We start from the raw sequence: 22,816 nt of genomic DNA on the forward strand, positions 1-22,816 counted from the left end.
AATATCACGCCACTCGATTCCACTGGCTGTTGAGTAGGTGGGACGATTTCGTCCCACATGCCCTAGAGAGGTTAAGCTTAGGGAAACGGTTAGGGTTAAGGTTAGGGAAACGGTTAAGGTTAGAGTTAGGGTTAGGGAAACGGTTAGGGTTAAGGTTAGGGAAACGGTTAGGGTTAAGGAAACGGTTAAGGTTAGGGAAACGGTTAGGGTTAAGGTTAGGGAAACGGTTAGGGTAATTCATATCTCAATCGTCTCAAGGCTTAAAAATCCTTCTTTAACCTGTCTAATCCCCTTCATCTACACTGATTGAAGTGGATTTAACAAGTGACATCAATAAGGGATCATAACTTTCACCTGGATTCACCTGGTCAGTCTATGTCATGGAAAGAGCAGGTGTTCTTAATGTTTTGTATACCCAGTGTGTGTGTGTGTGTATGTATATATATATATATATATATATATATTCACATTGTTTCAGTAGAAATATTTTAAATTCACCCTTTATTCAAAAAGGAGAAAAAGAAAATAAACTATATAAGACAATGATAATATTACCAAGGTTTCAAATAACTTGTCAGTTACAGCTTTATTTTCCATGTTCTCTTTCTGACTTTGGTCATGATACAGCTCTCTGTGGGAAGAATGTCAGTGTCACATGTTTTATTCTGTAGCACTGCCTCAAACATCCACTACATACGATGGCATACCTGCCTTCTGCAAAATAAAAAGATGACAGCATGAAAAAAAATGATTTAAAATAATTGTAGATTTTCTGAATCTACAAGTTGGGGAAACAACCACGTAAAAATAAAAGCGGTACATTGAGAATTATTCTGAATTAGGCCATGAATCATTTTAGGTCTAAATGTTCACGTCAGCCAGATAACTTCAGCATTGCATTAACATTTACTTAAAAGAAATATCACATGCTGTACAGAATATATAAAAAAGAAAAAAACGGCAATCCCCCAAAATGAAACACTCCTTTAGGACCCTAAACTTCACCTTTATCCCCCACTAGTTTAGGACCCTAACGTCACCCTTATCCCCCACTACTTTAGGACCCTAAACTTCACCTTTATCCCCCACTAGTTTAGGACCCTAACGTCACCCTTATCCCCCACTACTTTAGGACCCTAAACTTCACCTTTATCCCCCACTAGTTTAGGACCCTAACGTCACCCTTATCCCCCACTACTTTAGGACCCTAAACTTCACCCTTAATCCACACTACTTTAGGACCCTAACGTCACCCTTATCCCCCACTACTTTAGAACCCTAACGTCACCCTTATCCCACACTACTTTAGGACCCTAAACTTCACCTTTATCCCACACTACTTTAGGACCCTAAACTTCACCCTTATCCCACACTACTTTAGGACCCTAACGTCACCCTTAATCCACACTACTTTAGGACCCTAAACTTCACCCTGATCCCCCACTCCTTTAGGACCCTAAACTTCACCCTTAATCCACACTACTTTAGGACCCTAAACTTCACCTTTATCCCCCACTACTTTAGGACCCTAACGTCACCCTTATCCCCCACTACTTTAGGACCCTAAACTTCACCCTTATGCCCCACTACTTTAGGACCCTAACGTCACTCTTATCCCCCACTACTTTAGGACCCTAACGTCACCCTTAATCCACACTACTTTAGGACCCTAAACTTCACCTTTATCCCACACTACTTTAGGACCCTAACGTCACCCTTATCCCCCACTACTTTAGGACCCTAAACTTCACCCTTTATCACCCACTACTTTAGGACCCTAAACTTCACCTTTATCCCACACATCGTCAACTCCAGCATTACACGAAAACACAGACATCCATCATTATACATACACATTTTAACTAATATTTTAATCCTTCATTTACATTTGCCATTCAATGATAATGTTACATCATCTTGAGGATATGTAAGTGTCCGCACAGAAACGTGTTAGAGAACAGCAACAAACGAATGAACAGTCCATTGGAAACCGTTCTCAGTGTGCACAGCCAACATACAATGTTAATTACCTTAAATACTTCACCAATATGGATTAGTCAATGAGAATGAGAAGTCTATTGAAATAATCTCCCTTTTGATTTTAGAAGGTTGAATTATTTCTGGGTGGATACCTGGTTTCACGTGGTCATTCACACGTTTCTGATAACAGACCAGACATTGGAGGTACAGGAAGGATCATAAAGGGGGTCGGTGGTCTGGGTTAAACTAAGTACCAAGAAACGAGAGGGGTATGTGGGTCAAACTAAGTGCTTTGAGGAAGAAGGGGTGTGTGGGTTAAGACCATTAATTATCCAGATGCTTGGGTTGTGAACAGTAAAGCTTCTCCTTCGTTACAGCTCGATTCAACGTGACGTAAACACGATCATGTAGTGCAGCGTTTCCCAAAAATCTGTCCTGGGGGGAAGGGGGCAGGACAGAGTTTGGGAATCTCTGATGTATGGTCACAGATCAAATGTGTCTTTTTTTTTTTATTTATCCAGCATGTCTACAAAACCAAAATGACTGAAACATCTGCAGTTATAATACAATCGGGTTCAGCAGTGGAGAGTGGGAGGGTCTTGGGTCGGGTGGGTCATGTGACAGGGTAGTTACAGTGTGGGTGGCTTCAGCCCGTACTTCCTGGCTACCTCGGTCTGGGCGTATGCTGCGTCACACAGTGAGTAGAGGTGGGCCATCTCCATCTCAGACTTGGCCAGGTTGATGGCCTTGTTGAACATGTCTATTGCCTTGTCCAGGTTGCCCCTGGGAAAAAGAGATGTTAATAAATTATTCTACACCTGCATTACTTGCTGTTTGGGGGTTTTAGGCTGATTATTATTATTTGACCATGCTGGTAATTTATGAACATTTGAACATCTTGGCCACGTGCTGTTATAATCTCCACCCGGCACAGCCAGAAGAGGACTGGCCACCCCTCAGAGCCTGGTTCCTCTCGGTTTCTTCCTAGGTTTTGGCCTTTCTAGTTTTTCCTAGCCACCGTGCTTCTACACCTGCATTGCTTGCTGTTTGGGGTTTTAGGCTGGGTTTCTGTACAGCACTTTAAGATATCAGCTGATGTAAGAAAAGCTATATAAATAAATATGATTTTATTTTATTATTTTAACGTGTTTTATACACTGTGGACAAAACATTAAGAACACCTTTCTAAATGATTGAGTTGCACCCCCTTCTGCCCTCAGAACAGCCTCGATTCTTCAGGGTACGGACTCTACAAGGTCTCGAAAACGTTCCACAGCGATGCTGGGAACATGTTGACTCCAATGCTTCCCCCAGTTGTGTCCAGTTGGCTGGATGTCCTTCTGGTGGTGGACCATTCTTGATACACACGGGAAACTGTTGAGCGTGAAAAAACCCAGCAGCGTTGCAGTTCTTGACACAAACCGGTGCGCCTGGCACCTACTACCATACCCCCCGTTCAAAGACAGTTTTGTCTTGCCCATTCACCCTCAATGGCACACACACACACACAATCCATATCTCAAGGCTTAAAGATCCTTCTTTAACCCGTCTCCTCACCTTCATCTACACTAATTGTAGTGGATTTAACAAGTGGACATCAATAAGGGATCATAACTTTCACCTGGATTCACCTGGTCGGTCTAATGCTTTGTCCACCCAGTGTATATTGTAATGTGCATCAGCATATAAAACCTAAACATCAGTTATCTCGTGCCTTTTAAACCAAACTCCAAAGTCTGTGTTAATTGTTTATTACTGGACGATATTTAAAAAAGGATTCAGCTTAACCTTTGAACTTCGATAGTTCCCATGGTTTCGTAGGCAAAATCACATTTATTGTCGATCTCGATGGCCTTGCTGATGAGGTCCAGACCCAGGTCCAAGTCCTGCTTCCACTGGAGCTGCAATAACCTGAATACAAAAGAGAGGAATTGCAACTGGCTGGGCCCCACACAGAACGTCTGTAGTAGCGTTGTCCGACTAACTCGCCCCTTGTGGACGTATGTTGTAGCGTTGTCCGACTAACTCACCCCTTGTGGACGTATGTTGTAGCGTAGTCCGGCTAACTCACCCCTTGTGGACGTGCGTTGTCCGACTAACTCACCCCTTGTGGACGTGTGTTGTCCGACTAACTCACCCCCTGTGGACTTATGTTGTAGCGTTGTCCGACTAACTCACCCCTTGTGGACGTATGTTGTAGCGTTGTCAGACTAACTCGCCCCTTGTGGACGTATGTTGTAGCGTTGTCCGACTAACTCACCCCTTGTGGACGTGTGTTGTAGCGTTGTCCGACTAACTCATCCCTTGTGAACGTGTGTTGTAGCGTTGTCCGACTAACTAATCCCTTGTGAACGTGTGTTGTAGCGTTGTCCGACTAACTCACCCCTTGTGGACGTGTGTTGTCCGACTAACTCACCCCCTGTGGACGTATGTTGTAGCGTTGTCCGACTAACTCACCCCTTGTGGACGTATGTTGTAGCGTTGTCAGACTAACTCGCCCCTTGTGGACGTATGTTGTAGCGTTGTCAGACTAACTCGCCCCTTGTGGACGTATGTTGTAGCGTTGTCCGACTAACTCACCCCTTGTGGACGTGTGTTGTAGCGTTGTCCGACAAACTCGCCCCTTGTGGACGTGTGTTGTAGCGTTGTCCGACTAACTCACCCCTTGTGGAAGTGCGTTGTCTGACTAACTCACCCCTTGTGGACATATGTTGTAGCGTTGTCCGACTAACTCACCCCTTGTGGACGTGTGTTGTCCGACTAACTCACCCCTTGTGGACGTATGTTGTAGCGTTGTCCGACTAACTCACCCCTTGTGGACGTATGTTGTAGCGTTGTCCGACTAACACACCCCTACTGGACGTGCGTTGTCTGACTAACTCACCCCTTGTGGACGTATGTTGTAGCGTTGTCCGACTAACTCACCCCTTGTGGACGTGCGTTGTCCGACTAACTCACCCCTTGTGGACGTGTGTTGTCCGACTAACTCACCCCTTGTGGACGTATGTTGTAGCGTTGTCCGACTAACTCACCCCTTGTGGACGTATGTTGTAGCGTTGTCCGACTAACACACCCCTACTGGACGTGCGTTGTCTGACTAACTCACCCCTTGTGGACGTATGTTGTAGCGTTGTCCGACTAACTCACCCCTTGTGGACGTGCGTTGTCCGACTAACTCACCCCTTGTGGACGTATGTTGTAGCGTTGTCCGACTAACTCACCCCTTGTGGACGTGCGTTGTAGCGTTGTCCGACTAACTCACCCCTTGTGGACGTGCGTTGTAGCGTTGTCCGACTAACTCACCCCTTGTGGACGTGCGTTGTAGCGTTGTCCGACTAACTCGCCCCTTGTGGACGTGCGTTGTAGCGTTGTCCGACTAACTCGCCCCTTGTGGACGTGCGTTGTCCGACTAACTCGCCCCTTGTGGACGTGCGTTGTCCGACTAACTCGCCCCCTTGTGGACGTGCGTTGTCCGACTAACTCGCCCCTTGTGGACGTGCGTTGTCCGAATAACTCGCCCCTTGTGGAAGTGCGTTGTCCGACTAACTCGCCCCTTGTGGACGTGCGTTGTCCGACTAACTCACCATTTGTGGGCGTATGTTGTAGCGTTGTCCGACTAACTCACCACTTGTGGACGTATGTTGTAGCATTGTCCGACTAACTCACCCCTTGTGGACGTGCGTTGTCCGACTAACTCACCCCTTGTGGACGTATGTTGTACCGTTGTCCGACTAACTCACCCCTTGTGGACGTGCGTTGTCCGACTAACTCACCCCTTGTGGACGTATGTTGTAGCGTTGTCCGACTAACTCACCCCTTGTGGACGTATGTTGTAGCGTTGTCAGACTAACTCACCCCTTGTGGACGTGTGATGTCCGACTAACTCACCCCTTGTGGATGTATGTTGTAGCGTTGTCAGACTAACTCACCCCTTGTGGACGTATGTTGTAGCGTTGTCCGACTAACTCACCCCTTGTGGACGTGTGTTGTCCGACTAACTCACCCCTTGTGGACGTATGTTGTAGCGTTGTCCGACTAACTCACCCCTTGTGGACGTTCGTTGTCTGACTAACTCACCCCTTGTGGACGTATGTTGTAGCGTTGTCCGACTAACTCACCCCTTGTGGACGTGCGTTGTCTGACTAACTCACCCTTTGTGGACGTGTGTTGTAGCGTTGTCCGACTAACTCACCCCTTGTGGACGTGTGTTGTAGCGTTGTCAGACTAACTCACCCCTTGTGGACGTATGTTGTAGCGTTGTCAGACTAACTCACCCCTTGTGGACGTGTGTTGTAGCGTTGTCCGACTAACTCACCCCTTGTGGACGTGCGTTGTCCGACTAACTCACCCCCTGTGGACGTATGTTGTAGCGTTGTCCGACTAACTCACCCCTTGTGGACGTGTGTTGTCCGACTAACTCACCCCTTGTGGACGTATGTTGTAGCGTTGTCCAACTAACTCACCCCTTGTGGACGTATGTTGTAGCGTTGTCCGACTAACTCACCCCTTGTGGACGTATGTTGTAGCGTTGTCCGACTAACTCACCCCTTGTGGACGTATGTTGTCCGACTAACTCACCCCTTGTGGACGTATGTTTTAGCATTGTCCGACTAACTCACCCCTTGTGAGTTTTCCACTAACTCACCCCTTGTGGGCGTGTGTTGTAGCGTTGTCCGACTAACTCACCCCTTGTGGACGTATGTTGTAGCGTTGTCCGACTAACTCACCCCTTGTGGACGTATGTTGTAGCGTTGTGCGACTAACTCACCCCTTGTGGACGTGCGTTGTCTGACTAACTCACCCTTTGTGGACGTGTGTTGTAGCGTTGTCCGACTAACTCACCCCTTGTGGACGTGTGTTGTAGCGTTGTCCGACTAACTCACCCCTTGTGGACGTATGTTGTAGCGTTGTCAGACTAACTCACCCCTTGTGGACGTGTGTTGTCCGACTAACTCACCCCTTGTGGGCGTATGTTGTAGCGTTGTCCGACTAACTCACCCCTTGTGGACGTATGTTGTAGCGTTGTCCGACTAACTCACCCCTTGTGGACGTGTGTTGTCCGACTAACTCACCCCCTTGTGGACGTATGTTGTAGCGTTGTCCGACTAACTCACCCCTTGTGGACGTTGCGTTGTCCGACTAACTCACCCCTTGTGGACGTATGTTGTAGCGTTGTCCGACTAACTCACCCCTTGTGGACGTGCGTTGTCCGACTAACTCACCCCTTGTGGACGTATGTTGTAGCGTTGTCCGACTAACTCACCCCTTGTGGACGTATGTTGTAGCGTTGTCCGACTAACTCACCCCTTGTGGACGTATGTTGTAGCGTTGTCCGACTAACTCACCCCTTGTGGACGTATGTTGTAGCGTTGTCCGACTAACTCACCCCTTGTGGACGTGCGTTGTCCGACTAACTCACCCCCTGTGGACGTATGTTGTAGCGTTGTCCGACTAACTCACCCCTTGTGGACGTGTGTTGTCCGACTAACTCACCCCTTGTGGACGTATGTTGTAGCGTTGTCCGACTAACTCACCCCTTGTGGACGTATGTTGTAGCGTTGTCCGACTAACTCACCCCTTGTGGACGTATGTTGTAGCGTTGTCCGACTAACTCACCCCTTGTGGACGTATGTTGTGCTCCGACTAACTCACCCCTTGTGGACGTATGTTGTAGCATTGTCCGACTAACTCACCCCTTGTGGACGTGTGTTGTCCGACTAACTCACCCCTTGTGGGCGTATGTTGTAGCGTTGTCCGACTAACTCACCCCTTGTGGACGTATGTTGTAGCATTGTCCGACTAACTCACCCCTTGTGGACGTATGTTGTAGCGTTGTGCGACTAACTCACCCCTTGTGGACGTATGTTGTAGCGTTGTCCGACTAACTCACACCTTGTGGACGTATGTTGTAGCGTTGTCCGACTAACTCACCCCTTGTGGACGTGCGTTGTCCGACTAACTCACCCCTTGTGGACGTATGTTGTAGCGTTGTCCGACTAACTCACCCCTTGTGGACGTGCGTTGTCCGACTAACTCACCCCTTGTGGACGTATGTTGTAGCGTTGTCCGACTAACTCACCCCTTGTGGACGTATGTTGTAGCGTTGTCCGACTAACTCACCCCTTGTGGACGTATGTTAGCGTTGTCCGACTAACTCACCCCTTGTGGACGTATGTTGTAGCATTGTCCGACTAACTCACCCCTTGTGGACGTGCGTTGTCCGACTAACTCACCCCTTGTGGACGTATTTTGTAGCGTTGTCCGACTAACTCACCCCTTGTGGACGTATGTTGTAGCGTTGTCAGACTAACTCACCCCTTGTGGACGTGCGTTGTCCGACTAACTCACCCCTTGTGGACGTGCGTTGTCCGACTAACTCACCCCTTGTGGACGTATGTTGTAGCGTTGTCCGACTAACTCACCCCTTGTGGACGTGCGTTGTCCGACTAACTCACCCCTTGTGGACGTATGTTGTAGCGTTGTCCGACTAACTCACCCCTTGTGGACGTTCGTTGTCTGACTAACTCACCCCTTGTCGACGTATGTTGTAGCGTTGTCCGACTAACTCACCCCTTGTGGACGTGCGTTGTCCGACTAACTCACCCCTTGTGGACGTGTGTTGTAGCGTTGTCCGACTAACTCACCCCTTGTGGACGTGTGTTGTAGCGTTGTCAGACTAACTCACCCCTTGTGGACGTATGTTGTAGCGTTGTCAGACTAACTCACCCCTTGTGGACGTGTGTTGTAGCGTTGTCCGACTAACTCACCCCTTGTGGACGTGTGTTGTCCAACTAACTCACCCCTTGTGGACGTATGTTGTAGCGTTGTCCGACTAACTCACCCCTTGTGGACGTATGTTGTAGCGTTGTCCGACTAACTCACCCCTTGTGGACGTATGTTGTAGCGTTGTCCGACTAACTCACCCCTTGTGGACGTATGTTGTAGCGTTGTCCGACTAACTCACCCCTTGTGGACGTATGTTGTAGCGTTGTCCGACTAACTCACCCCTTGTGGACGTATGTTGTCCGACTAACTCACCCCTTGTGGACGTATGTTTTAGCGTTGTCAGAGTAACTCACCCCTTGTGGACGTGTGTTGTAGCGTTGTCCGACTAACTCACCCCTTGTGGACGTGCGTTGTCTGACTAACTCACCCCTTGTGGACGTATGTTGTAGCGTTGTCCGACTAACTCACCCCTTGTGGACGTGCGTTGTCTGACTAACTCACCCCTTGTGGACGTGTGTTGTAGCGTTGTCAGACTAACTCACCCCTTGTGGACGTGTGTTGTAGCATTGTCCGACTAACTCACCCCTTGTGGACGTGCGTTGTCCGACTAACTCACCCCTTGTGGACGTATGTTGTAGCGTTGTCCGACTAACTCACCCCTTGTGGAGGTGTGTTGTCCGACTAACTCACCCCTTGTGGGCGTATGTTGTAGCGTTGTCCGACTAACTCACCCCTTGTGGACGTATGTTGTAGCATTGTCCGACTAACTCACCCCTTGTGGAGGTGTGTTGTCCGACTAACTCACCCCTTGTGGGCGTATGTTGTAGCGTTGTCCGACTAACTCACCCCTTGTGGACGTATGTTGTAGCATTGTCCGACTAACTCACCCCTTGTGGACGTATGTTGTAGCGTTGTCCGACTAACTCACCCCTTGTGGACGTGCGTTGTCCGACTAACTCACCCCTTGTGGACGTATGTTGTAGCGTTGTCTGACTAACTCACCCCTTGTGGACGTATGTTGTAGCGTTGTGTGACTAACTCACCCCTTGTGGACGTATGTTGTAGCGTTGTCCGACTAACTCACCCCTTGTGGACGTATGTTGTAGCATTGTCCGACTAACTCACCCCTTGTGGACGTGCGTTGTCCGACTAACTCACCCCTTGTGGACGTATTTTGTAGCGTTGTCCGACTAACTCACCCCTTGTGGACGTATGTTGTAGCGTTGTCCGACTAACTCACCCCTTGTGGACATGTTGTAGCGTTGTCCGACTAACTCACCCCTTGTGGACGTGCGTTGTCCGACTAACTCACCCCTTGTGGACGTATTTTGTAGCGTTGTCCGACTAACTCACCCCTTGTGGACGTTTTAGCGTTGTCCGACTAACTCACCCCTTGTGGACGATATTGGCGCTGTCCGACTAACTCACCCCTTGTGGACGTATGCGTTGTCCGACTAACTCACCCCTTGTGGACGTATGTTGTAGCGTTGTCCGACTAACTCACCCCTTGTGGACGTGCGTTGTCCGACTAACTCACCCCTTGTGGACGTATATTGTAGCGCTGTCCGACTAACTCACCCCTTGTGGACGTATGTTGTAGCGTTGTCCGACTAACTCACCCCTTGTGGACGTATGTTGTAGCGTTGTCAGACTAACTCACCCCTTGTGGACGTGTGTTGTCCGACTAACTCACCTCTTGTGGACGTATGTTGTAGCGTTGTCCGACTAACTCACCCCTTGTGGACGTGCGTTGTCCGACTAACTCACCCCTTGTGGACGTGTGTTGTAGCGTTGTCCGACTAACTCACCCCTTGTGGACGTATGTTGTAGCGTTGTCAGACTAACTCACCCCTTGTGGACGTATGTTGTAGCGTTGTCCGACTAACTGGCCCCTTGTGGACGTGCGTTGTAGCGTTGTCCGAATAACTCGTCCCTTGTGGACGTGCGTTGTCCGACGAACTCGCCCCTTGTGGACGTGCGTTGTCCGACTAACTCACCCCTTGTGGATATATGTTGTAGCGTTGTCAGACTAACTCACCCCTTGTGGACGTATGTTGTAGCGTTGTCTGACTAACTCACCCCTTGTGGACGTGTGCTGTCCGACTAACTCACCCCTTGTGGACGTATGTTGTAGCGTTGTCCGACTAACTCACCCCTTGTGGACGTTCGTTGTCTGACTAACTCACCCCTTGTGGACGTATGTTGTAGCGTTGTCCGACTAACTCACCCCTTGTGGACGTGCGTTGTCCGACTAACTCACCCCTTTGTGGACGTGTGTTGTAGCGTTGTCCGACTAACTCACCCCTTGTGGACCTGCGTTGTCCGACTAACTCACCCCTTGTGGACGTATGTTGTAGCGTTGTCCGACTAACTCACCCCTTGTGGACGTATGTTGTCCGACTAACTCACCCGTTGTGGACGTATGTTTTAGCGTTGTCCGACTAACTCACCCCTTGTGGACGTATGTTGTAGCGTTGTCAGACTAACTCACCCCTTGTGGACGTGTGTTGTAGCGTTGTCCGACTAACTCACCCCTTGTGGACGTGTTGTAGCGTTGTCCGACTAACTCACCCCTTGTGGACGTATGTTGTAGCGTTGTCCGACTAACTCACCCCTTGTGGACGTATGTTGTCCGACTAACTCACCCCTTGTGGACGTATGTTGTAGCGTTGTCCGACTAACTCACCCCTTGTGGACGTGCGTTGTCCGACTAACTCACCCCTTCTGGACGTATATTGTAGCGTTGTCCGACTAACTCACCCCTTGTGGACGTATGTTGTAGCGTTGTCCGACTAACTCACCCCTTGTGGAGGTGTGTTGTCCGACTAACTCACCCCTTGTGGGCGTATGTTGTAGCGTTGTCCGACTAACTCACCCCTTGTGGACGTATGTTGTAGCATTGTCCGACTAACTCACCCCTTGTGGACGTATGTTGTAGCGTTGTCAGACTAACTCACCCCTTGTGGACGTGCGTTGTCCGACTAACTCACCCCTTGTGGACGTATGTTGTAGCGTTGTCCGACTAACTCACCCCTTGTGGACGTATGTTGTAGCGTTGTCTGACTAACTCACCCCTTGTGGACGTATGTTGTAGCGTTGTGTGACTAACTCACCCCTTGTGGACGTATTTGTTAAGCGTTGTCCGACTAACTCACCCCTTGTGGACGTATGTTGTAGCATTGTCCGACTAACTCACCCCTTGTGGACGTATGTTGTAGCATTGTCCGACTAACTCACCCCTTGTGGACGTGCGTTGTCCGACTAACTCACCCCTTGTGGACGTATGTTGTAGCGTTGTCAGACTAACTCACCCCTTGTGGACGTGCGTTGTCCGACTAACTCACCCCTTGTGGACGTGCGCTTGTCCGACTAACTCACCCCTTGTGGACGTATGTTGTAGCGTTGTCCGACTAACTCACCCCTTGTGGACGTGCGTTGTCCGACTAACTCACCCCTTGTGGACGTATGTTGTAGCGTTGTCCGACTAACTCACCCCTTGTGGACGTGCGCTGTCCGACTAACTCACCCCTTGTGGGCGTGCGTTGTCCGACTAACTCACCCCTTGTGGACGTGCGTTGTCCGACTAACTCACCCCTTGTGGACGTGCATTGTCCGACTAACTCACCCCTTGTGGACGTGCATTGTCCGACTAACTCACCCCTTGTGGACGTGTGTTGTCCGACTAACTCACCTCTTGTGGACGTATGTTGTAGCGTTGTCCGACTAACTCACCACTTGTGGACGTGCGTTGTCCGACTAACTCACCCCTTGTGGACGTGCGTTGTAGCGTTGTCAGACTAACTCACCCCTTGTGGACGTATGTTGTAGCGTTGTCTGACTAACTCACCCCTTGTGAACGTGTGTTGTCCGACTAACTCACCTCTTGTGGACGTATGTTGTAGCGTTGTCCGACTAACTCACCCCTTGTGGACGTGCGTTGTCCGACTAACTCACCCCATGTGGACGTGTGTTGTAGCGTTGTCAGACTAACTCACCCCTTGTGGACGTAGCGTTGTCCGACTAACTCACCCCTTGTGGACGTGTGTTGTAGCGTTGTCCGACTAACTCACCCCTTGTGGACGTATGTTTTAGCGTTGTCCGACTAACTCACCCCTTGTGGACGTGTGTGCGTTGTCCGACTAACTCACCCCTTGTGGACGTATGTTTAGCGTTGTCCGACTAACTCACCCCTTGTGGACGTATGTTGTAGCGTTGTCCGACTAACTCACCCCTTGTGGACGTGCGTTGTCCGACTAACTCACCCCTTGTGGACGTATGTTTTAGCGTTGTCCGACTAACTCACCCCTTGTGGACGTGTGTTGTAGCGTTGTCCGACTAACTCACCCCTTGTGGACGTGCGTTGTCCGACTAACTCACCCCTTGTGGACGTATGTAGCGTTGTCCGACTAACTCACCCCTTGTGGACGTGTGTTGTAGCGTTGTCAGACTAACTCACCCCTTGTGGACGTGCTGCGTTGTCCGACTAACTCACCCCTTGTGGACGTGCGTTGTCCGACTAACTCACCCCTTGTGGACGTATGTTGTAGCGTTGTCCGACTAACTCACCCCTTGTGGAGGTGTGTTGTCCGACTAACTCACCCCTTGTGGACGTATGTTGTAGCGTTGTCCGACTAACTCACCCCTTGTGGACGTATGTTGTAGCATTGTCCGACTAACTCACCCCTTGTGGAGGTGTGTTGTCCGACTAACTCACCCCTTGTGGGCGTATGTTGTAGCGTTGTCCGACTAACTCACCCCTTGTGGACGTATGTTGTAGCATTGTCCGACTAACTCACCCCTTGTGGACGTATGTTGTAGCGTTGTCCGACTAACTCACCCCTTGTGGACGTGCGTTGTCCGACTAACTCACCCCTTGTGGACGTATGTTGTAGCGTTGTCTGACTAACTCACCCCTTGTGGACGTATGTTGTAGCGTTGTGTGACTAACTCACCCCTTGTGGACGTATGTTGTAGCGTTGTCCGACTAACTCACACCTTGTGGACGTATGTTGTAGCATTGTCCGACTAACTCACCCCTTGTGGACGTGCGTTGTCCGACTAACTCACCCCTTGTGGACGTATTTTGTAGCGTTGTCCGACTAACTCACCCCTTGTGGACGTATGTTGTAGCGTTGTCAGACTAACTCACCCCTTGTGGACATGCGTTGTCCGACTAACTCACCCCTTGTGGACGTGCGTTGTCCGACTAACTCACCCCTTGTGCACGTATGTTGTAGCGTTGTCCGACTAACTCACCCCTTGTGGACGTGCGTTGTCCGACTAACTCACCCCTTGTGGACGTATATTGTAGCGCTGTCCGACTAACTCACCCCTTGTGGACGTATGTTGTAGCGTTGTCCGACTAACTCACCCCTTGTGGACGTATGTTGTAGCGTTGTCTGACTAACTCACCCCTTGTGGACGTGTGTTGTCCGACTAACTCACCTCTTGTGGACGTATGTTGTAGCGTTGTCCGACTAACTCACCCCTTGTGGACGTGCGTTGTCCGACTAACTCACCCCTTGTGGACGTGTGTTGTAGCGTTGTCCGACTAACTCACCCCTTGTGGACGTATGTTGTAGCGTTGTCAGACTAACTCACCCCTTGTGGACGATGTTGTAGCGTTGTCCGACTAACTCGCCTCTTGTGGACGTATGCGTTGTAGCGTTGTCCGACTAACTCGCCCCTTGTGGACGTGCGTTGTCCGACGAACTCGCCCCTTGTGGACGTGTGTTGTACGTTGTCCGACTAACTCACCCCTTGTGGATATATGTTGTAGCGTTGTCAGACTAACTCACCCCTTGTGGACGTATGTTGTAGCGTTGTCCGACTAACTCACCCCTTGTGGACGTGTGCTGTCCGACTAACTCACCCCTTGTGGACGTATGTTGTAGCGTTGTCCGACTAACTCACCCCTTGTGGACGTTTCGTTGTCCGACTAACTCACCCCTTGTGGACGTATGTTGTAGCGTTGTCCGACTAACTCACCCCTTGTGGACGTGCGTTGTCTGACTAACTCACCCTTTGTGGACGTGTGTTGTAGCGTTGTCCGACTAACTCACCCCTTGTGGACCTGCGTTGTCCGACTAACTCACCCCTTGTGGACGTATGTTGTAGCGTTGTCCCGACTAACTCACCCCTTGTGGACGTATGTTGTCCGACTAACTCACCCCTTGTGGACGTATGTTTTAGCGTTGTCCGACTAACTCACCCCTTGTGGACGTATGTTGTAGCGTTGTCAGACTAACTCACCCCTTGTGGACGTGTGTTGTAGCGTTGTCCGACTAACTCACCCCTTGTGGACCTGCGTTGTCCGACTAACTCACCCCTTGTGGACGTATGTTGTAGCGTTGTCCGACTAACTCACCCCTTGTAGACGTATGTTGTAGCGTTGTCCGACTAAGTCACCCCTTGTGGACGTATGTTGTCCGACTAACTCACCCCTTGTGGACGTATGTTGTAGCGTTGTCCGACTAACTCACCCCTTGTGGACGTGCGTTGTCCGACTAACTCACCCCTTGTGGACGTATATTGTAGCGTTGTCCGACTAACTCACCCCTTGTGGACGTATGTTGTAGCGTTGTCCGACTAACTCACCCCTTGTGGAGGTGTGTTGTCCGACTAACTCACCCCTTGTGGGCGTATGTTGTAGCGTTGTCCGACTAACTCACCCCTTGTGGACGTATGTTGTAGCATTGTCCGACTAACTCACCCCTTGTGGACGTATGTTGTAGCGTTGTCAGACTAACTCACCCCTTGTGGACGTGCGTTGTCCGACTAACTCACCCCTTGTGGACGTATGTTGTAGCGTTGTCTGACTAACTCACCCCTTGTGGACGTATGTTGTAGCGTTGTGTGACTAACTCACCCCTTGTGGACGTATGTTGTAGCGTTGTCCGACTAACTCACCCCTTGTGGACGTATGTTGTAGCGTTGTCCCGACTAACTCACCCCTTGTGGACGTATGTTGTAGCGTTGTCCGACTAACTCACCCCTTGTGGACGTATGTTGTAGCATTGTCCGACTAACTCACCCCTTGTGGACGTGCGTTGTCCGACTAACTCACCCCTTGTGGACGTATGTTGTAGCGTTGTCCGACTAACTCACCCCTTGTGGACGTGCGTTGTCCGACTAACTCACCCCTTGTGGACGTGCGTTGTCCGACTAACTCACCCCTTGTGGACGTATGTTGTAGCGTTGTCCGACTAACTCACCCCTTGTGGACGTGCGTTGTCCGACTAACTCACCCCTTGTGGACGTATGTTGTAGCGTTGTCCGACTAACTCACCCCTTGTGGACGTGGCGTTGTCCGACTAACTCACCCCTTGTGGGCGCGCGTTGTCCGACTAACTCACCCCTTGTGGACGTGCGTTGTCCGACTAACTCACCCCTTGTGGACGTAGTTGTAGCGTTGTCCGACTAACTCACCCCTTGTGGACGTGTGCGTTGTCCGACTAACTCACCCCTTGTGGACGTATGTTGTAGCGTTGTCCGACTAACTCACCCCTTGTGGACGTGCGTTGTCCGACTAACTCACCCCTTGTGGACGTAGCGTTGTAGCGTTGTCCGACTAACTCACCCCTTGTGGACGTATGTTGTAGCGTTGTCCGACTAACTCACCCCTTGTGGACGTGTGCTTGTCCGACTAACTCACCCCTTGTGGACGTATGTTGTAGCGTTGTCCGACTAACTCACCCCTTGTGGACGTGCGTTGTCCGACTAACTCACCCCTTGTGGACGTGTGTTGTAGCGTTGTCCGACTAACTCACCCCCTTGTGGACGTATGTTGTAGCGTTGTCAGACTAACTCACCCCTTGTGGACGTGTGTTGTAGCGTTGTCCGACTAACTCACCCCTTGTGGACGTGCGTTGTCCGACTAACTCACCCCCTGTGGACGTATGTTGTAGCGTTGTCCGACTAACTCACCCCTTGTGGACGTGCGTTGTCCGACTAACTCACCCCTTGTGGACGTATGTTGTAGCGTTGTCCCGACTAACTCACCCCTTGTGGACGTATGTTGTAGCGTTGTCCGACTAACTCACCCCTTGTGGACGTATGTTGTCCGACTAACTCACCCCTTGTGGACGTATGTTTTAGCGTTGTCCGACTAACTCACCCCTTGTGGACGTGTGTTGTAGCGTTGTCCGACTAACTCACCCCTTGTGGACGTGCGTTGTCCGACTAACTCACCCCTTGTGGACGTATGTTGTAGCGTTGTCCGACTAACTCACCCCTTGTGGACGTATGTTGTCCGACAAACTCAACCCTTGTGGACGTATGTTGTAGCGTTGTCCGACTAACTCACCCCTTGTGGACGTATATTGTAGCGTTGTCCGACTAACTCACCCCTTGTGGACGTATGTTGTAGCGTTGTCCGACTAACTCACCCCTTGTGGACGTGTGCGTTGTCCGACTAACTCACCCCTTGTGGGCGTATGTTGTAGCGTTGTCCGACTAACTCACCCCTTGTGGACGTATGTTGTAGCATTGTCCGACTAACTCACCCCTTGTGGACGTATGTTGTAGCGTTGTCCGACTAACTCACCCCTTGTGGACGTATGTTGTAGCGTTGTGCGACTAACTCACCCCTTGTGGACGTATGTTGTAGCGTTGTCCGACTAACTCACCCCTTGTGGACGTATGTTGTAGCATTGTCCGACTAACTCACCCCTTGTGGACGTATGTTGTAGCGTTGTCCGACTAACTCACCCCTTGTGGACGTGCGTTGTCCGACTAACTCACCCCTTGTGGACGTATTTTGTAGCGTTGTCCGACTAACTCACCCCTTGTGGACGTATGTTGTAGCGTTGTCAGACTAACTCACCCCTTGTGGACGTGTTTGTAGCGTTGTCCGACTAACTCACCCCTTGTGGACGTATGTTGCAGCGTTGTCCGACTAACTCACCCCTTGTGGACGTATGTTGTAGCATTGTCCGACTAACTCACCCCCTTGTGGACGTGCGTTGTCCGACTAACTCACCCCTTGTGGACGTATGTTGTAGCGTTGTCCGACTAACTCACCCCTTGTGGACGTTGTGCGTTGTCCGACTAACTCACCCCTTGTGGACGTAGCGTTGTCCGACTAACTCACCCCTTGTGGACGTGCGTTGTCCGACTAACTCACCCCTTGTGGACGTTTGTGCAGCGTTGTCCGACTAACTCACCCCTTGTGGACGTATGTTAGCGTTGTCCGACTAACTCACCCCTTGTGGACGTATATTGTAGCGTTGTCCGACTAACTCACCCCTTGTGGACGTATGTTGTAGCGTTGTCCGACTAACTCACCCCTTGTGGACGTGCGTTGTCCGACTAACTCACCCCTTGTGGACGTATGTTGTAGCGTTGTCCCGACTAACTCACCCCTTGTGGACGTGCGTTGTCCGACTAACTCACCCCTTGTGGACGTATGTTGTAGCGTTGTCCGACTAACTCACCCCTTGTGGACGTGTGTTGTAGCGTTGTCCGACTAACTCACCCCTTGTGGACGTGTGTTGTAGCGTTGTCCGACTAACTCACCCCTTGTGGACGTGCGTTGTCCGACTAACTCACCCCTTGTGGACGTATGTTGTAGCGTTGTCCGACTAACTCACCCCTTGTGGACGTATGTTGTAGCGTTGTCCGACTAACTCACCCCTTGTGGACGTAGCGTTGTCCGACTAACTCACCCCTTGTGGACGTATGTTTTAGCGTTGTCCGACTAACTCACCCCTTGTGGACGTATGTTGTAGCGTTGTCCGACTAACTCACCCCTTGTGGACGTGCGTTGTCCGACTAACTCACCCCTTGTGGACGTATGTTGTAGCGTTGTCCGACTAACTCACCCCTTGTGGACGTGCGTTGTCCGACTAACTCACCCCTTGTGGACGTGTGTTGTAGCGTTGTCCGACTAACTCACCCCTTGTGGACGTGTGTTGTAGCGTTGTCCGACTAACTCACCCCTTGTGGACGTGTGTTGTAGCGTTGTCCGACTAACTCACCCCTTGTGGACGTGTGTTGTAGCGTTGTCCGACTAACTCACCCCTTGTGGACGTGCGTTGTCCGACTAACTCACCCCTTGTGGACGTATGTTGTAGCGTTGTCCGACTAACTCACCCCTTGTGGACGTGTGCTTGTCCGACTAACTCACCCCTTGTGGGCGTATGTTGTAGCGTTGTCCGACTAACTCACCCCTTGTGGACGTATGTTGTAGCGTTGTCCGACTAACTCACCCCTTGTGGAGGTGTGTTGTCCGACTAACTCACCCCTTGTGGGCGTATGTTGTAGCGTTGTCCGACTAACTCACCCCTTGTGGACGTATGTTGTAGCATTGTCCGACTAACTCACCCCTTGTGGACGTATGTTGTAGCGTTGTCCGACTAACTCACCCCTTGTGGACGTGCGTTGTCCGACTAACTCACCCCTTGTGGACGTATGTTGTAGCGTTGTCCGACTAACTCACCCCTTGTGGACGTATGTTGTAGCGTTGTGCGACTAACTCACCCCTTGTGGACGTATGTTGTAGCGTTGTCCGACTAACTCACCCCTTGTGGACGTATGTTGTAGCATTGTCCGACTAACTCACCCCTTGTGGACGTGCGTTGTCCGACTAACTCACCCCTTGTGGACGTATTTTGTAGCGTTGTCCGACTAACTCACCCCTTGTGGACGTATGTTGTAGCGTTGTCCGACTAACTCACCCCTTGTGGACGTATTTTAGCGTTGTCCGACTAACTCACCCCTTGTGGACGTGCGTTGTCCGACTAACTCACCCCTTGTGGACGTATGTTGTAGCGTTGTCCGACTAACTCACCCCTTGTGGACGTGCGTTGTCCGACTAACTCACCCCTTGTGGACGTTGCGTTGTCCGACTAACTCACCCCTTGTGGACGTATGTTGTAGCGTTGTCCGACTAACTCACCCCTTGTGGACGTATGTTGTAGCGTTGTCCGACTAACTCACCCCTTGTGGACGTGCGGTTGTCCGACTAACTCACCCCTTGTGGACGTATGTTGTAGCGTTGTCCGACTAACTCACCCCTTGTGGACGGTGCGTTGTCCGACTAACTCACCCCTTGTGGACGTATGTTGTAGCGTTGTCCGACTAACTCACCCCTTGTGGACGTGCGTTGTCCGACTAACTCACCCCTTGTGGACGTACGTTGTAGCGTTGTCCGACTAACTCACCCCTTGTGGACGTGCGTTTAGCGTTGTCCGACTAACTCGCCCCTTGTGGACGTGCGTTGTCCGACTAACTCGCCCCTTGTGGACGTGCGTTGTCCGACTAACTCGCCCCTTGTGGACGTGCGTTGTCCGACTAACTCACCCCTTGTGGACGTATGTTGAGCGTTGTCCGACTAACTCGCCCCTTGTGGACGTGCGTTGTCCGACTAACTCACCCCTTGTGGGCGTATGTTGTAGCGTTGTCCGACTAACTCGCCCCTGTGGACGTGCGTTGTCCGACTAACTCACCCCTTGTGGGCGTATGTTGTAGCGTTGTCCGACTAACTCACCACTTGTGGACGTATGTTGTAGCGTTGTCCGACTAACTCACCCCTTGTGGACGTGCGTTGTCCGACTAACTCACCCCTTGTGGACGTATGTTGTAGCGTTGTCCGACTAACTCACCCCTTGTGGACGTGTGCGTTGTCCGACTAACTCACCCCTTGTGGACGTGTGTTGTAGCGTTGTCCGACTAACTCACCCCTTGTGGACGTGTGTTGTAGCGTTGTCCGACTAACTCACCCCTTGTGGACGTGTGTTGTCCGACTAACTCACCCCTTGTGGACGTATGTTGTAGCGTTGTCCGACTAACTCACCCCTTGTGGACGTATGTTGTAGCGTTGTCCGACTAACTCACCCCTTGTGGACGTGCGTTGTCCGACTAACTCACCCCTTGTGGACGTATGTTGTAGCGTTGTCCGACTAACTCACCCCTTGTGGACGTTGCGTTGTCCGACTAACTCACCCCTTGTGGACGTATGTTGTAGCGTTGTCCGACTAACTCACCCCTTGTGGACGTGCGTTGTCCGACTAACTCACCCCTTGTGGACGTGTGTTGTAGCGTTGTCCGACTAACTCACCCCTTGTGGACGTATGTTGTAGCGTTGTCAGACTAACTCACCCCTTGTGGACGATGTTGTAGCGTTGTCCGACTAACTCACCCCTTGTGGGCGTTGTTGTAGCGTTGTCCGACTAACTCACCCCTTGTGGACGTGCGTTGTCCGACTAACTCACCCCTTGTGGACGTATGTTGTAGCGTTGTCCGACTAACTCACCCCTTGTGGACGCGTGCGTTGTCCGACTAACTCACCCCTTGTGGACGTATGTTGTAGCGTTGTCCGACTAACTCACCCCTTGTGGACGTATGTTGTAGCGTTGTCCGACTAACTCACCCCTTGTGGACGTATGTTGTAGCGTTGTCCGACTAACTCACCCCTTGTGGACGTGGCGTTGTCCGACTAACTCACCCCTTGTGGACGTATGTTGTAGCGTTGTCCGACTAACTCACCCCTTGTGGACGTATGTTGTAGCGTTGTCCGACTAACTCACCCCTTGTGGACGTGCGTTGTCCGACTAACTCACCCCTTGTGGACGTATGTTGTAGCGTTGTCCGACTAACTCACCCCTTGTGGACGTGCGTTGTCCGACTAACTCACCCCTTGTGGACGTATGTTGTAGCGTTGTCCGACTAACTCACCCCTTGTGGACGTATGTTGTAGCGTTGTCAGACTAACTCACCCCTTGTGGACGTATGTTGTAGCGTTGTCCGACTAACTCACCCCTTGTGGACGTGCGTTGTCCGACTAACTCACCCCTTGTGGACGTATGTTGTAGCGTTGTCCGACTAACTCACCCCTTGTGGACGTGTGCGTTGTCCGACTAACTCACCCCTTGTGGACGTATGTTGTAGCGTTGTCCGACTAACTCACCCCTTGTGGACGTATGTTGTAGCGTTGTCCGACTAACTCACCCCTTGTGGACGTGTAGCGTTGTCCGACTAACTCACCCCTTGTGGGCGTATGTTGTAGCGTTGTCCGACTAACTCACCCCTTGTGGACGTGCGTTGTCCGACTAACTCACCCCTTGTGGACGTATGTTGTAGCGTTGTCCGACTAACTCACCCCTTGTGGACGTGTGCGTTGTCCGACTAACTCACCCCTTGTGGACGTATGTTGTAGCGTTGTCCGACTAACTCACCCCTTGTGGACGTATGTTGTAGCGTTGTCCGACTAACTCACCCCTTGTGGACGTGCGTTGTCCGACTAACTCACCCCCTTGTGGACGTATGTTGTAGCGTTGTCCGACTAACTCACCCCTTGTGGACGTGCGTTGTCCGACTAACTCACCCCTTGTGGACGTATGTTGTAGCGTTGTCCGACTAACTCACCCCTTGTGGACGTATGTTTAGCGTTGTCCGACTAACTCACCCCTTGTGGACGTATGTTGTAGCGTTGTCCGACTAACTCACCCCTTGTGGACGTGTGCGTTGTCCGACTAACTCACCCCTTGTGGACGTATGTTGTAGCGTTGTCCGACTAACTCACCCCTTGTGGACGTGCGTTGTCCGACTAACTCACCCCTTGTGGACGTGTTGTAGCGTTGTCCGACTAACTCACCCCTTGTGGACGTGTGCGTTGTCCGACTAACTCACCCCTTGTGGACGTATGTTGTAGCGTTGTCCGACTAACTCACCCCTTGTGGACGTATGTTGTAGCGTTGTCCGACTAACTCACCCCCTTGTGGACGTGCGTTGTCCGACTAACTCACCCCTTGTGGACGTATGTTGTAGCGTTGTCCGACTAACTCACCCCCTTGTGGACGTGCGTTGTCCGACTAACTCACCCCTTGTGGACGTATGTTGTAGCGTTGTCCGACTAACTCACCCCTTGTGGACGTATGTTGTAGCGTTGTCCGACTAACTCACCCCTTGTGGACGTGCGTTGTCCGACTAACTCACCCCTTGTGGACGTATGTTGTAGCGTTGTCCGACTAACTCACCCCTTGTGGACGTATGTCGTTGTCCGACTAACTCACCCCTTGTGGACGTATGTTGTAGCGTTGTCCGACTAACTCACCCCTTGTGGACGTATGTTGTAGCGTTGTCCGACTAACTCACCCCTTGTGGACGTGTG

General features: G+C 51.0%; 1 protein-coding gene across 1 annotated transcript in view; it reads right to left on the reverse strand.

Annotated features, from left to right (window-relative positions):
- Positions 1-567: 567 nt before the first annotated feature.
- The window catches only part of LOC106591638 (mitochondrial import receptor subunit TOM70-like), a 113,753-nt gene continuing 91,504 nt past the window's right edge, over positions 568-22,816 (reverse strand). The window contains 2 exon segments of the mRNA XM_045687231.1: positions 568-2,763; positions 3,769-3,891. Of these exon segments, the coding sequence (XP_045543187.1) occupies positions 2,610-2,763; positions 3,769-3,891 (277 nt within the window). The 3' untranslated portion in view covers positions 568-2,609.

This window comes from Salmo salar, chromosome ssa10 (assembly GCF_905237065.1).
Source record: "Salmo salar chromosome ssa10, Ssal_v3.1, whole genome shotgun sequence".
Lineage (NCBI taxonomy): Eukaryota > Metazoa > Chordata > Actinopteri > Salmoniformes > Salmonidae > Salmo > Salmo salar.